This window comes from Tenrec ecaudatus, chromosome 7 (genome assembly GCF_050624435.1).
Source record: "Tenrec ecaudatus isolate mTenEca1 chromosome 7, mTenEca1.hap1, whole genome shotgun sequence".
In the NCBI taxonomy this organism is placed as follows: Eukaryota; Metazoa; Chordata; class Mammalia; order Afrosoricida; family Tenrecidae; genus Tenrec; species Tenrec ecaudatus.
In genome coordinates, this window is record NC_134536.1 from 46,138,849 (window position 1) to 46,156,170 (window position 17,322).

Genomic DNA, 17,322 nt, shown 5'->3' on the forward strand with positions numbered 1-17,322 from the left:
TTTCTCTTACCGAGCGGCTGGTAGTTTCGAACTTCTAACTTTAAAGTTAGAAGACCAATGTGTAACTCACATGGGAAAGAAAAGAACAGTAGAGGCCATTGAGGGATGTTTGGAATGCTATAAACTTGTCTGACAGAAAGAAACGTGTCTAACTGTATTTGTTGGGAAACATTGCTTTCTGTCAGACAAGTTTATAGCATTTGAATCAGACTGAGCAGTAGGGACATGGCAACAAAGTTAAATTTGTATCCAGATTTTGCATCTTCCAAGGGATTTGGCTTAAATCTTCTAATGATATCAATGTGATCATTTTCTTGGCAGTTGATTTCTTTACCTTAGTTCTTTTATCTGAAAAATGGGGATGTTTACTTCTATGGAGGCACAGGGAAGGCAAATTATCTAAAACTAATAAATTGTCTCTCAGTTCTAATAGTAGTGACTTAATAGCACTATTAATACTGGAATTTAGAAATTACTAAGTAAGAGAAAAATGAATAATTCTATTTGCCCCTAAAGTATATTCTCTCCCTGTTGTGAGCTTTCTTTTTTATTTAAACCTTTTAACCATGAACATGGAATTCAGCAACCCCCCAAGCTACCTTTTTAAATACATGTTGGCAGTGAGGTATTGTATATAAAATTGTTCCTCAGTTATAAGGGACAGATCCACTAGTCGACATACTCGCTTTCAGAGACAGCTAGAATAAACCATGGGGAGGAATTTTCAAAGGCAAGTGACTGAAAGGTCAGCCTAAATATTGAGAACTCATTGGAAGACATTACATCACTTGTGTGGGCCTATGAATATTGATGGGATGTGTATTCCCTTTGCAGGTAGGAATTTCCAGGGCACGTGCAGTTCCACAAAAGACACAAAGGGATATAACCAGCCCTAAGTCAAATTCAAACGAACTGCCTTCGCCCACTCAGGGTTTTTGGTCGCAGGAATTGGGTGAAATTGGTGGTGGTCAAACTCTGAGTGTACTGGCTCAGAGGGTTTTTTTTTTTCTGATTAGGAAACTACAGCCTATTGTGGGGCCACTTTATCCTGTTGATGCCCGAAAGGCCAATAAGGGGCTATGCTGCCGAGAGCTCCTGATTCAGGAAGCAGGGAAGCAAATGAATGAAATCACAGCAGAAGTTTCTCTTTCTAACCCTGTCTGTCACATGTTTTCTCATGCTCTTCGGGTTCCTGTTTCTGTTTCTTTCTTTGTTTTCTTTGATTCAGATCTTTTATGATATTTTGAATGTGGTAACAATTTTGCATATGCTAAAACATGTCAATGAAAGCAATTGCTACAATATTCAAACTCCAAAGCCACTGCCATTGAGTCAGTGCTGACTTCTGTGACCTTATGGGTCAGGGTATGTGAGTTTCTGAGACTGTAAATCTTTACAGGAGTAGAAAGCTCTGTTTTTCTCTCACAGAGCAGCTGATGGTTTCGACCTGGGAACCCAACGGCTACCCACTAAACCACCAGGACTTCTAGATTCCTATAATTGTATTAACAGTAAAGTCAATATTCAGCTTCTTCTCAGCAGTTTGAGTGACTGCTGTTGAGATGAGGATCTTGCCATCTTTAATTCACATGTGCTACCCCTAGATATATCTGAGACTTTGAAGACAGAAGGCCCAGCCTCATGTTGTGCCTTTTCTTTTTTCTTTTAAATCATTTTATTGGGGGCTCATACAACTCTTATCACAACTCTTATACATCAATTCTATAAAGCACATTTGTACATTTGTTACCCTCATTCTCAAAATATTTACTCTCCATATAAGCCCCTGGCATCAGCTCATTTCCCCACCTCCCTCATATACCCTTGATAATTTATAAATTATTATTTTGTCATATCTTACACAGTCTGATGTCTCCCTTCACCCCCTTTTTGTTGTCCATCTTCCAGAGAGGATGTAATCGGTAGATCCTTGTAATCAGTTCCCCCTCTCTACTGCACCTTCCTGCCACCCTCCCGGTATCACCACTCTCACCACTGGTCCTGAAGGGATTATCCATCCTGGATTCCCTGTGTTTCCAGTTCCTATCTGTACCAGTGTACATCCTTTGGTCTAGCCAGATTTTTAAGGTAGAATTGGGATCATGATAGTGGGTGGAGATGAAGCATTTAGTAACTAGAGGAAAGTTGTATGTTTCATTGTTGCTATACTGCATCCTGACGGGCTCATCTCCCCAGTTGTCTGCAGACGGGCTTTGGATCTTCACTCCACACTCCCCCTCATTCACAATGATATGACTTTTTGTCCTTTGATGCCTGAATCATCATGGTCACACATCATGATCACACAGACTGGTGTGTTCTTCCATGTGGGCTTTGTTGCTTCTGAACTAAATGGTCGCTTGTTTATATTCATGCCTTTAAGACCCCAGATGCTATTTCTTTTGATAGCCGGGCACCATCAGATCTATTCACCACATTTACTTATACACCTATTTGTCTTCAGCAATTGTATCTGGGAGGTGAGCACATAATGTTATGATTTTTTGCTCTTTGATGCCTGATAACTGATCCCTTTGACACCTCGTGATTGCACAGGCTGGTGTGCTTCTTCCATGTGGGCTTTGTTACTCCTGAGCTAGATGGCTGCTTGCTTACCCTCAAGTCTTTAAGACCCTAGACATGTCTCCATTTCTTACCAGCTTTGTGTCCATTAACAAATCTAAGTTTCCCAGGGGCTTGCTTTCCTCCTAGAAGAAGCAGGAAAATAAAACATGCCCAACTTCACAGTATTGAGGGAGTCAAATGTTATGTATGTGGAATTATTAGAAGATTGCCCCGAGAATAGATTGTAGATAGATTTTGGATCTCATATATTTGTGAGAAAAATTTATACAGAAGGAATGATTTGAATTCTGTTTTAAAATTGATTTGTAGGTTTTAAATGAAAGAATGAAGATCACCCAGGCCAGAGGATGGAGTAGCTGGGATAAGGCACAGAGAAGGGACATTTCTATGAGAATTTTATATGGAATGACATCAATATAAAAATCAACAGCAGGATTGAGAGCTGAGCGGTAGGTCCATTGAAATACTTCAAATTCCCACTAAGTCAACTCCGGTCTGGCGAGAACATAAGGTAGAAAAAAGGGATCATACAAACAGGTGCACACATGCAGGGATTCAAAAAGTTCTTGGCAAATTTTCGTTCTTTTTAACTTCCACTTTTTTCCTATGACTTTTTTTAAGCTACCTCATAAACACACCCCCCACATATGCATCGTCTCTTGGATTTGTGTTGTTGTTGTTCTTATCCTTGGGTTGATGCCAACGTATGTGACATGAGAACTGCCCCAGAGGGTTTCATGGGCTTATAGTCCTCGTAGATCTTCTCTCCCGTGGAGGGACTTGTGGGTCCAAACTTTGAAACTTTGGTCAGCAGCAGTATGTAACTATTGCCCCCCGAGGGACCCTGTGTGGATGTATACATGTATATGTGCGTGTATGATATATAATGATAATGAAACTGAGTTTCTTTATTTCACAGATCTGGCAAATCACTCTGTTTAGTAATATAAAGTGAGACCAGGCAAATCAGTGAGAGCGGAGATTTGGCAGAGCAGGGTGGAGTCCGTGCACCATGTTGGGACTATATTTCCCAGAAACCATTGCTACCCAAGTAGAAGTTCCCTCGCAGGAGGAAATTTCCAGAAAATCTCTTGTATGGAAACTATGAAAAGGCTGTGTATGCAGATGGGAAATAAGGACATTGAGACAGCCCGTGCGGCTGGGAAGGGTTTTCACCCCCTTCTTTGGAGGTTCGTTTTCTTCTTTTTTTAAAGCCATATTATCGGGCGTTAATGCAGTTAATCCTGCCATAGGTCAATCACGTCAAGCAGTACTGTCCAATTGCTACCCCAACCAGTTTCAAAACATTTGTTTCCTTCCTGGACTCCTTGACATCAGTTTCCTCTCCCCCCGCTCTCACTCATCCCATCTGCTGGACCCCAGAGAAATCCTTAGTCTTCTTGCTGCCCATACAGGCTCATCAATCCTGGGTTTCACATACTGAAAACAGAACACCATGTAACAAAAATTCAAGAGGGTGACCCCAAAGAAATAACACATCTGAGATAAACCCTAATGTGAACAAACAAAAATAACACAGAAAATGTTGAAAACCAGATCAGACCTAACATGCCTCAGAGTGTGTGTGTGTGTGTGAGGGGGAGGGGCGGGGGGGGGGAATCAACTGACAAGTTTTTAACCATTCAAGTCAGGTTGATCATTTTCATCGTCCTTAGTCGTCCCTCCAATGCACCCTATCTAGTAACCACTTTCCTCCCGTCCTTCTATTATGGATTGTTTCCTCTGTAAGTCCCACAAAGGTGTCCTGAATGGCATTTGGTGGCGCTCCTCCTCGTTTCTGATCTGAACTCTCGTTAGGCTTGACCATAAGTCCCCATCCAAATCACATATTGGACCAGAGGCTCTGTGAAGGCAAAGGGGGAGGGGTCTGGTCCTGGCTGCAGTGTGCTTCCTGGACCCGCATCTTTTGAAAGGATTTAGCTCCGTGTTACAGTGACGTGATGTGGACAGTGTTGTTAGAATCCAGAGTCTCCATTTCAGTGCCCACTTCCGCTTTTAAGTTATTGCTGGGCCTTCAGCAAGTCATTTGAATGTTTCTTTCCAATATTGTAAACATGAAGTAGGACTTGCTATTCTTTTTCAGAGCTGTGTGAGTCTGTGCAAATCTCTGTTTCTATCCCAATGGTATTGAAAAGGAGCGCATCCGCAAAGGCGCCTCGAATGGGGAAAATATCATGCCAAGGAGCGATTCCCTTTGGTGGTAACTACTGTCATGCTGCCATGCCAGGGAGATGAGACGCTGAATTGGAGATATATGTGATCTGTCTATCTGTCTATCTATCTATCTATCTATCTATCTATCTATCTATCTATCTATCTATCTACTATAGCTCTCTCTATATAAATATTTGGAACCTGAGGCATGACAATCAGAGGGGGAGAGCAGAGCAATGAGAAAGGTGGAACGTGGGTGAGGGCAGTGGGACTGGCTGGCCTGGAGCTCACAGACATGCGGCCCTTTGTCAGAAATTCCGGAGTGGGGTGTGTGGAGGTGCCGCTATGCCCCGTCTGCAGCGCTGCTCTCGGGAATTCCTTCACAATCAAGTTCATTAGTTACAAAGGCAGCAACCCACATCCAATTTTCTTTTTGTGTCAGGCCTGTTCATGTGTACACTGGGCTGTTTATTGGAAACAAACATAAACAACGAACAAACAAAACGCAAATCTTCCACTCTCTGTCCCGGCCAGCCCCACAGACTCCAGGCCTGACCACCATCTATTATACACAAAATTGAATTGAAATTCCCACTTTGGACCTAACCTAATTTTTACGTGATAATAGGCATGGATTCCCAGAAGCACTCTTTGTCTCTTGATAGTAACATCCTAATTTCCTTTTCCTGGTAAATGTTTTAAATAAGATTTTAGCACCAAAGGAAATTAACCTTTAAATTAATTGTAATTATAAAGTGCCATCACTGATTTTTGTCTTCAGCCTAATTACTTTCTATTATTTAAACAAACTGCACCTCCTGTGGGCTTTACATTTGTGTCTCCCTCACTCGCTACCACACAATGCCCACCAATCACAGCAGAGGCCTCCTTGCATCTCCTCTGCTAAAGCGGCCTCATTTAAATGTTACCCTGGATTGAGGGGTCGCCCCAAGAGCGCTGATTCAAACGGTGCTCTTTCTGCGGCTCTGTGGAAGACTGCCTTGCTCAGATGGTTTTGTTCCACAAACCTGGGGGCTCTCCTTGGAGATTCAGTGTTTCTCAGTTCGCCTGCTGTTCAGAACGAGATAGTGAATTCCCGCCTTCTGTTTCCATTAGATGCCCCTTCCAAAACGAAGGCACAACTGGAAGTCAGGAGGCCGGAGCTAGCCAAGATCATTTATCACAAGACCAATTTTGAGTGGCCAGCCTTCGCAGCTCGTCTGAGACTGGGAGGGCTTTCAGAGAACGCTCAGTGCCATCTGCCAGCTCTTTGCCCGTTTCATTCATTCTTTCTAATGGGAACTAGGGGATCCCGGTGACTGTCTGAGGAGCATGTATATCATCAGTAGTCTGGTGCTACAAACACCCCATTTTCCTGCCGGGGGCTGCCTTGTTCCTCACATTACTCTCAGGGAGCATTTAGAGAACGAGTGTGCGGAATGAGTGGCGGGCACCCCTTTCAAGTGGGCGGGGGTTCTGCAGAATGGGAAGACAGGGCCTACTTGTAATGAAAACAAACCAAACAAAAATTCGATGTCTTTTAACCATTTTGTGAATGCCACCACTTCGTCTGGCTTTATTTCCTACTTAGACTAGTTAAATCGACTTGAATGTCCTCAGTTTTTTACTAGATAATGCTAGTCCAGCTAGCCCGAAATAGTCTCTGCATAAAATATCTCATTTTTATACACCCCAGTGGGAGGTTCTATTTAGTTATTTGGAATATCATAAGCTCTATGTGGTTTCTGTAGAAAAAAGGTCCTGCTTTTTCTGAATCAACAGAAGCGAGAGGATGAATCCATTTCTTTCCTCTCTATTGTTGAAGTGGGAATATTTAGAATCACTTAAAGGTGCGCATGGGTCGAGGTGTATTTGTGTGGGGAGAAAATGAAGGCTTTCACTGGGATATGGGGTGTACCAGCCCAGGGGATCGATACTAAGGGAATGAGAGTCAGAAAAGATGGCTGAAGAATCTGACCCGAATTAAGTTTAAGAGAGGATCACAGAAAAGTGGGTGAAGGGAGACATCGGTCAGTGTAAGACATGAAAAAGTAATACTAATTTATAAATGATCAAGGGTTCATGAGGGAGGGAAAAAATGAGGAGCTGATACCAAGGGCTCAAGTAGAAAGAAAATGTTTTGAAAACGATGATGGCAACATATGTACAAATGTGCTTCACCCAATGGATGGATGTATGGATTGTGATAAGAGCTGTAAGAGCCCCAATAAAATGACGAGAGAGACAGAGACAGAGACAGAGAGAGAGAGAGAGAGAGAGAGAGAGAGAGAGAGAGAGAGAGAGAGAGAGAGAGAGCGCGGGCGAACACACGTTTTCTTTTAAGTAACCACAAGAGGGAGCAATGTAATCGGCTGAAAAGAGGTCAGGGGCAGACCCGGGGGCACCTGGTGTAGAGTGTATAGCAGGAAGGGTGACACGGTGGGTTCCATGTCGGACTGCTCCCGCAGGGTCAGCAATCAGAAACCACCAGTCGACCCTCAGGAGAGAGATGAGGCTTTCTATTCCCATCAAGAGGGGCAGTTTTACCCTGTGCTATAGGATCACTAGAGGTTGGAATTGATTCGATGACCATGTGTTTGGTTTGGTTTTCGGTATAAAGATGACATGTCTCGTTAGGGGATGGCACTGACAGGGGGCAATAGTATGGCTTCTATTTTAGGTGGTGATCAACTATCTGGCCTTTTAATGTTGTATGGCTGCATATAGTTTGTCCTTTTCCCTCTGTGTAGAATAGGACAAAATTCACTTCATTCGAATTAGGTATTTGCATACTTAGACTAGACCAGGGTCTAAGGAGATGCGGCATTTCCTTAGCAATTTTCATATGGTCCAAAAAAATCTTCGTGGAGCGCTGACAGAGTGATTCACTCATTTCCCAATTATTTGCTGCGTCCTGCTCCAGACAGGGCTGGGGTCAGCACAGAATTCAGCAGGGGAAGGCTCGGTGTGGTCCTCAAGGTCCCCTGATAGTCTGCCTGGAGGAAGCCAGGAGATGCTGTTGATGGTCAGAAATTCACCAGTGAATTCAGTGACTTTGGGTGAGTCATTTTATCCTTGTGAGCCAATCAAACGAAGGTGTTGAAATAGAACGATAGTTTCCTATCCTTCTAAACCCTGCCGAATTCTCGGTTAAACCCAAAATAGAAGCAACGTGTATCCAGTTAAATAAATGCATAGTTTCCATGGCTGGGTGTGGAGAAAAGACAGGTGACCTTGCCCTTTACCTTGACCCTGGGAACACAGCATTTAAGCTTAGAGACATTCAAAGTCTGGGGCTGGAGGTGTTCATAATGTCTGATGTTCAGAGACGAGGAAAGAAAGGACAAGTGTTGGCTTATTAGGAGGTTGGCAGATGTGGACAAGATGATTTCATTCAGCCACTTCCAAAATTCCCCAACGAATGTCATAAAGAGGAAACAATAATATACTAAGCACACATTAATACTCCTTTTGATTGCTTGAGGATGATCCTTGACAAGCGAAACAGGCACGCGAGACACATATTTAAGTCGCAGGGCTGCCTCTCAAGTTGGCACACTAGAATTTAGCACCTTTTCTGAACTGCTAATTGTTTACCCCGAGGTTCCCCGTGAAGAGTGACACATAAATAGCAAGCACGTGGCTTAGGATACCAGGCAGAATGGTCCTACCACCCTCACCGCTTGAAGGTAAGCAAGGAAAAGAGAAAGACCAGGAGCCAGGTATCAAAGTGGTAACAGAGATCAAGAACAGGCTCATCTTCATTTTGTTTGTTTGGTTACATGAATTTCTACGCGGGCCAGCGGCAAGCCACATGCTTTCAGCGATGGGAAGAAACCTTAAAAGGAGGGACGTTTGGCTTGCCTCCAGCCCTCTCCTCCCCCAAGGGGGAGTGTGGGTGCGTGTGCTCAGAGCAGCGCATCCAGGCTCGAGGGACCTGAACAACGGGAGAAATGATCTAAACACACAGACTGGAGTTCAATACACGGAAGTGTAGGCCAGCAGGCTTTGCAGGAAAAAATCAAACAAAATTTACAGTGGATGATTAGCCTCAGACAAGTGAATAATTTCCTGTGGTTTTCTTTTTAAATAAAAGATTCTATCCATCGATTATGACTTTTATCCCAAGGCCAGTCAATTTGGGAGACTTCTGGGGGTGGGGGAAGGGTTTTATGCATTGTGCTTGGTGGGTGCCAGTATGCACGTGCTAACTCCTGTGAAATCTTTAGAATTCATTTTTCAGTATTGCTTTGAAATCATCCCCCTTTCTTTTTAAAAAATTAACCATTCTATTGGGGGGCTCTTACAAATCTTTTAACAATCCATCACTCAGTATTAAGCACACTTGTACATATGTTGCCATCAACATTTTCTAAACAATTTCTACTTGAGCCCTTGGTATCAGCTCCTTTCTCCCCCCCCCCTCCCTCACCCTCCCACCCTCGTGAATCCTTGATCAATTATATGTTATTATTGTTATTTCATGTCTTAAACTGTCCGTTAAATTCTGAATTTTTTTTTACATTTTATTAGGGACTCATACAACACTTATCACAATCCATACATATACATACATCAATTGCATAAAGCACATCCGTATATTCTTTGCCCTAATCATTTTCAAAGCATTTGCCCTCCACTTAAGCCCTTTGCATCAGGTCCTCTTTTTTTCCCCTCCCTCCCCACTCCCCCCTCCTTCATGAGCTCTTGATAATTTATAGATTGTTATTTTGTCATATCTTGCCCTATCCGAAGTCTCCCTTCCCCCCTTCTCTGCCGTCCATCTCCCAGGGAGGAGGTCACATGTGGATCCATGTGGATCCTTGTAATCAGTTCCCCCTTTCCAACCCACTCACCCTCTACTCTCCCAGTTTCGCCCCTCACACCCCTGGTTCTGAAGGTATCATCCACCCTGGATTCCCTGTGCCTCTAGCCCTCATATGTACCAGTGTACAACCTCTGCCCTATCCAGTCCCGCAAGGTAGAATTCGGATCATGGTAGTTGGGGGGAGGAAGCATCCAGGATCTGGGGGAAAGCTGTGTTCCTCATCGGTACTACCTCGCACCCTGACTGACCCATCTCCTCTCCTAAACCCCTCTATGAGGGGATCTCCAGTGGCCAACAAATGGGCTTTGGGTCTCCACTCTGCACTTCCCCCTTCCTTCACTATGGTATATATATATGCATGATGCCTTATACCTGGTCTCTTTAGCACCTCTTGATCACACAGGCTGGTGTGCTTCTTCCATGTGGGCTTTATTGCTTCTGAGCTAGATGGCGGCTTGTTCACCCTCAAGCCTTTAAGACCCCAGATACTATCTCTTTTGATAGCCAGGCACCATCAGCTTTCTTTGCCACATTTGCTTATGCATCCGTTTGTCTTCAGCGATCGTATCATGGAGGTGTGCAGCCAATGATATGATTTTTTCTTCTTTGATGCCTGATAACTAATCCCTTCGGGACCACGTGATCACACAGGCTGGTGTGTTCTTCCATGTGGACTTTGTTGCTTCTGAGCTAGATGGCCGCTTGTTTATCTTCAAGCCTTTAAGACCCCAGACTCTATCTCTTTTGATAGCCGGGCACCATCAGCTTTCTTCACCACATTTACTTTCAAAAACAAACAAAAACGAAATGCCCTGCTATCAGTCAATTCTGACTCCTAGTGACCACACAGGACAGAGCAGGACTGTCCCTGTGGGTCTCGAAGGTTATCAGTCAGTATGTGAGTGGAGAGCCTCATCTTCCTCCCCAGGAGTGGCTGGTGCTTTCCAACTTCGGACCTTGTGGTTGGCCGTCCTGGGCCCAGCCCATTACCCACCAGCACTCCTGTCATCATTTGTCCTTAGCTGTTATTTTAAAAATGACATTGCACACCTTTCCCAAGATGCACTGACAACATTTGCAGACACCAGAATCTCTTTTAGTAAAGACAGGTGGCCCTGGGTAGTATACATGCTTAACACCTTTGAGGGTACCCGGACTTAACTGTCTGAGGAAGGTCAGGAGATCGACTTCTTAAAACCCCGCCATTAAAAACCTTTTGGAGTACAGTTCTCCTCGGACACTCCCAGGACCACCAAGAGTTGAACTTGATTTCATGACCTCTGGCTTGCTTCAGTGACTACTTAAAAGAATGGACCTCTTTACTAGACGGTAAGAGTTCAGGTTCAGTTTAACTATCAAGCAAGCCTTTTAAAAGAAAGCAAAATGAACTTGAAAAAGCATTGTGGTGATTTTTTCCTTCTTCTCAAGGATTAATGCTGTTTTCCCCCAGCTGCCTGGCTTTCCACAATGCTACTGAAAAAGAGAGCCAGGTTCTTAGTTAAGTCCCTGTCAGTGGGCACAGAACTGTGTGGACCAAGTGCTGAGAGATTAAGTGAGAGAAAAGAGATACACGGATCATAAAAGGCCCGCCTGCCAGGCATCTTGGAGTGTTTCATTTCTTCCACAGACTATTGTAAAAGAAAACAAGTAAGGGGAGAATAGACGGGAGGTCACAAGGGGAGCTCAGCATGGCCAGTGACAGATGATTCAGTGAAGGGCGCAGCCACAAAGACAGCCAAGCAAGAGATGCCTGCCCTGCAGGAGAAAGCCTTTTCTCCGGAGATGTATCCCTGCCCTTTCATGAAAAGTATGCTGTGAGGGTTGGTCCATTCAACACGGTTCAACTGCCAACGCACTCCTCTGGAGTGGGGGTTCCGGATTCTCTGCACCCGCCATCAGGGTGAGGAGCTTTTCCCTTGAAGGGAGTCCCCCCACTGCCCGAGATACTGACCTGAGACTCTTCCTGCTGGCTGCCAGTGGGCACGGAACTTGCAGGGAAGCTTTACGGGCTGGAACCTCTTATCCGGAGGGCCTTGCCCTCCCAGTATTTCCCCATGTCCAGGAGACACACGGTGTATGTGTGTATATGTGCATGCGTGCCCACCTCTTTGTGTGTATGTGTGTGGAGAAGGATGACAACAGCTCCCTGTTCGGGTCTCTCCTGTGAACCTTATCCTGTCTGCCAGTAGGCTCTCAGCAGATGGCAGTAGTGCCCTGTGAGTTGGTGCCGTCAGTTGGTCTATCTGCCTGTGGCTCTGGTTGAGATAACCAATGGGTCAGAGATATAAAGGTGGACGTTCAGGCTTTTTCACTGGGCAGTACTCTACATTGAAGCGTCTATAAAAATAGTAATCAAACAGCTTGGGAAAAATAGATATTTTAAAAGGAGAACCCGAGGTTAAATAAGATTAAGACAATAATTAATGCCACTACACTGTACAAGGGGGATTCAAAATGTTCATAGAAAAATTCCACTGCTTCTTAATGAATTGTTTTCATAAGCATTTTGAAGCTCAATTATACACTTGGAAATGACTATAATGTTATATTTTACTAAAATAGGAAAAATAAATTCAGCTATTTCTAAGCCTATGGTAGACAAACATAAAAATAATGCTAAAAAAAAGGTGGGGGGATCAGAGAAGCGTAAATTCTCAGACATTTTAAGTGCCGGCAGTTTAACTTCCTCGGTTTCAATGATGATTGATCACTACTTCATGAGGTCTACGCTTGAGCCTTCCTCTTGGATCGTGCGCTCTTCGCAAGCCCTCTGGAGGTTTCTGCCTCTCCATTACCCACCTCCCCGGTGGCACTTGCTGTGATGAAGCCTAAGGTATCAGATCTGAGCCCAGAGCTGGAAAGCTCTGTTAATGGATTCAAGAATATCTGACTCTTTCAGTTGGAATAATTCAGGCTGATGAGAGCAGGCCATCAAGTCTTACTGCAAAACTACAGAACGTTTCTTTTTAAGCGAAAATATTAAATCAGGAAGTTATTTTTCCTTGACTCATTGGACTTCTTCTCTATCAGGTCTTGTTCTTGAGAGCAATATTATGTTCACTAAGCCAGAATGCATTTTAAGGGGCAAAATGATTTTCTTCATTATTGTTGAGTGCTGTCAATGGGTACCGATTGATAACGGGCCCCAACACAGCAGAACGAAACACTGCCTGGCAGTATACAAACACTAGATGCTTCAAATCTGGACTTTTGAGCTTTGGAAGTCATTTTTCTATGTCTGGAAATGACCACATAGAGAAGTGACCAAGACCATGATAAAGCATGGACATCTCAATCCAAATGCAATGTACTCCCAGAGCACCCATAATTGTCCATGGCATACACGAAGGAGCATGAGTAAATTGGTTTAACTTGAAATCCACAAAGGTGAATAGAAAAAAACCAGCCCAAACCCATATCTCCTCCAGGTCGTTTATTAGTTCCATGAACATCTAAGTATCAGTTTAATTGAATAAAAAATGTTTTTGGAAGTTTTTATCTTATCCACTGAGCACAAAGATTAAAAGTAGAAAACTGGTTTAAAAGAAGTTTACATGTATTTCAGACGAACAGGAGCAGATGAGAGAGGCCCTCATCACAATGCATATAAACCAAATACACATAATCCACTCACTGCCACCCATTGGATTCCTACTCATCCCAATCCTGTAGGACAGTGGGGAACTGCCCCTGTGGCGTTCTGAGACCGGCACTCTTTAGGAGAGTGGAAAGCCTCTTCTTTCTCCCTTTGCAGTGGCTGGTGGTTTCAAACCGAGGTTAGCAGCCACAGGCACAACCACCCAACACCGAGGCTTCCCAAAATACATGTAAAGATATATAAACTCTTTCTTTGAAGAAAAATATATTAGATGCCTTAGGGATAAGCCTGGTCCTCCAAAAGACAATTGGTGTCTTTTTTCAATTCCTTTGAGCTGAAATGGCTTTGGCAAAAGCTCAATCTAGGGCAGAACTGTTAAAGGGAAGAAATGTTAATAAAGTGTTTTGTGTTTAACACGGTTCTTTATTCTAATATGCTCAGAGACGTTGACATGTAAATGTGCATTTGAACATTTCAATGTCAGACGCACTGGGGTGTGGAATCTTTTATGAACAATATATCTTGAAGAACTAGCATTCCTGTGCCCCCCACGCCACCCCCACCCTTGAGAGCTCAGCCCTATAATGGAGGGATCCTGTTTACCTGTTTAGGAGACTGGATGTGTCAGTAGATATTCTCTGAGGATCGAAATGCACCTCCATTGTTTTAAAATGAAATAAAACCCCCATAATCTAAGGGAGACCCTCTATAAAATGGACTAACACAGTGTTTACAACAACGGGCTCAAACATCACATCAATTGTGAGGTTGGCATAGGCTTAGGCACAGCGGGTCACACTGAGTCAGAACTGACTGCATAGCAACTAACAGCTAAACTGGAGGGAAAGCACCAGGACTGCATGAAAATGAAGATGTGGACTTGGCCTTCATCAAGGATTCAGTGCACAGACAGTGAATGATAATATATGAATAAACTTATATACTTAGATGGAGTCCATATTTTAAAAAAATCCATAAATCTTTTATGCTTCTTTATCTTTGAATAAACTGTCATGCATAACACAAATGCTTACTAGCAACTTCTCTTGTATTTCCAACAGCACCTCAAGCTCAACATGTCCAAACTGAAATCACTCTAAAATTCACTGAGACGTTTTCTTATCTACCCAGTCATCTAACACACATGAAGGAACAGACCAGTAGTATTCCTTACCACAGTCCCCATGTGTAGCCCCTCAATAGAAAGTCTCATATCATCACGCGTCTTCTCTGTCTCCAATCCTGGTCTTGGCTCAGATCTTCATCATACACCACTGTAAACATTTTCAGAGTGTCCTAATTCACCTCCTTTTCTCTAATCTTGTTTTCCCTCCACAAGTCTTTCCTTCCTATTGAAAAGTATAATTCTAGTTACATGATTCTCTTTTTATTAATACTTGTCAATCATGTCTTCATTGTAGTACACAATGAAGCCCAAATGTCCTTAATCTCTTATACCTGGGTGTTCATGTTTGCCACAGGATACAGTCCAGTTAGAGCCATCGGACTGTTCTGTCCCCGTCTTGCCAGGCTGGGATACACCTGACTCTCTGCCCCCTTTGGACTCCCATCGCCTCGCACATGCACCGGCTGCTCTAGCCCAATTAGCTCATCTTTTTGACAAACTCATGAGGGTCATTTTCCTCTGTCGAACCTTTCCTCATTTCCTTCTTCTCGTCTGCACACTCCACAGAGTTTTATTATATATAATTCTTTGCTCACAAGCTAATTTTTCCCTACCAGATGGTAAGTTCCTAGGTAAAAGATCGTGTGCTGCTCATCCTAAAACCGCCAGATCTTTATATAGTTCTTGATATGTGGAGGAGTAATTTAAAAATGTGTATTCAATGAACAGCCATAATTTCATTTCATATATGATATAATATAACAGTGTACTGCATATTCCTGATTATGCATAATTATATATATATCCATCTCTACCTATCTACCGCCCTCTATTAATCACTCGATAGCATCTATTTTGTTGTTGTTGTATGAAAAGTGAAGAAGAAACGTGTGTGAGAGGTTTCAAAAATTCATGGAACAATCGCACTATCTTTTCCACAAACTTTTAAAAGTCTCTTTGTCGTTCTCGTTGGATTCTTCCCTCAGATATTGTGTTAAAGAGAAGGGGAAATCTCTTTCTTTTTTTCTGTACTGTCTCAAAAGCCCAACCATTATTAATAGATTTGGAAATTTAAAAAAATGATCCGATTCTAAGCTCTGACTGTTCCTGAGAATAATTATGTGTGTAGATGCATGGGCACATTCTCCAGAGAAAACAAGAGTCCTGTGTCAGCTTCCTTATTTCACATCTACACCAAACTCGCTGCCATCGAGTCAATGCTGACTCAGAACCACTGTGGTTTCGAGACTGGAACTGTTTACAGGAGTAGAAAGCCCAGGCTTTTTCATGTGGAGCTGCTGGTGCTTTCGAACTGCTGCCTATGAGGCTCGCAGCCCAATGTGTAACCACTGTACCTCTGAAATTGGCCAAACCCTTCCGTCTGCCATGTTTGGAAGGGCAGGAATAGTTGTACAGGGTTCTAGGGTCTAAACTTTGGACCCAGCAGGGACCTTCACTGCTGAGACCCTGACTTAGAGTGCACAGCAAAAGGAAATATTAGCATTTCTTCCCTGGAGAAAAATGCCCTGAATTAAACTGGAAACACTTCTTAGGAGAATTGTAAGAACTCATGCCAATGGGACACCGTTGGGATTTGTCATTCTGGTTGAAACTGATTAGATAGCTGTACCTAGTTAAATGGTTTATAAGATTGAAATAGTGAAGCCAACCACATTTTAAAACCACTCCACTGTCATCTCCCCCCGCTATATTTCTTACTATATTTGTTTTATGAGGAATATTCTTTAAAAAGCGCGTCCCAATGAAAAGAAAGAGATGTTTCCTGATCTGCTGGAGTGCTCCATTTCTTCAATATGCTGGATGCTCTTATAAAACACCACATTCGCCCGGATGGGTACAAAAGACATCCCTTGCTCTAATGATGTGTTGGAAGCTATTGTCTGTGAAGTAGGAAGGCTAGGTAGGAGGCAGTGGCAAAGACGCTTTGAACTAGAAAGAAACATAATAGAGCTTTCGTACTTACAGCTGTCCTCTTCTTCAGTTATACATCTCACAACATAACAGGCGTAGATGAACCCTGCCAGCTGAAACAGAACAGAGGCGCTTTAGACATCAGGCAAATGCAACGGAACCGCCCTACTGGGGGAGTGCCTTTTCGGAGGTAGGCAGTTTACACTAAGATGCAGCGAGTTCCCAAACGTCCCATCAGAAGTGGCTCTTGACTCCGGTGTGGATTTGTGACTCAAGTAATGTTGCACTGCCTTATAAATAAACATAGTGTTCCCTTTTCTCTGACCGGTATTTCAGTGCGGAGTTTGCTCTTTGCAAGGCAATCAAACACAGGTTCTGGGGGGGGGGCAGCCAAACAAAAACGTTTATGACCATTCATTAATGAATTCATATGTGCATTTGTGCCATTCAAATTCAAGTTTATGTTTCCTTAGCCCCGAGCTGAAGAGTAAAACTGGACGGAAAAGGCTTTCAGGGAGACATATTACAGAGGCTTGTGAATGTTTCATGGACTCTGAGATTTGGCACTGCAGCAGGAAGCAAGGTAGAGGTACATGCAAGAGGACGTGTTACAGAAAGGGACCAGGTGGACACCTGCAAGGGAGGAGTCTCCAATGCAATCAATCCGGATCGCACATAGAGCATCATCCCTTCTGAACTAATCTTCAAAGTGTCCCTGTATTCAGGGGAGTCTCCTCTCTGAGACGAGTCCCTGTAGAGGAGTATAGCGAAGTCACTTGATATCTGTCTCCACAGACACAGTGATTTTATACACTTCACATTGTGTGTTTTAGGCAAGTTCTGAGTACTGGTTGAAGGCAACAGTCGATAATTTCCTGATGCATGAAAAACTTTATCCCCCCCCAGATTAATATAGCTTGAAGATGTAACACAGTGAAGATGATTCACAATGAGGTTAAGACAGGTATTGGCCTGGGCAAGTCCTGATTTTTTATGACAATATTTGGTGTGGGGCAACGGGGCTTCAAGCAGGGGGCTAAGCACACAGCATAGAGGAACTGCTGAGTGAAGCCTAAT

The 17,322-nt window shown here is 43.4% G+C and overlaps 1 protein-coding gene across 1 annotated transcript in view; it reads right to left on the reverse strand.

Annotated features, from left to right (window-relative positions):
- Positions 1-17,322, reverse strand: part of NKAIN2 (sodium/potassium transporting ATPase interacting 2) — a 1,177,559-nt gene that overhangs the window by 14,664 nt on the left and 1,145,573 nt on the right. Inside the window, exon 5 of the mRNA XM_075554606.1 lies at positions 16,298-16,358. Within this exon, the coding sequence (XP_075410721.1) occupies positions 16,298-16,358 (61 nt within the window). The remainder of the gene's footprint in view (positions 1-16,297; positions 16,359-17,322) is intronic.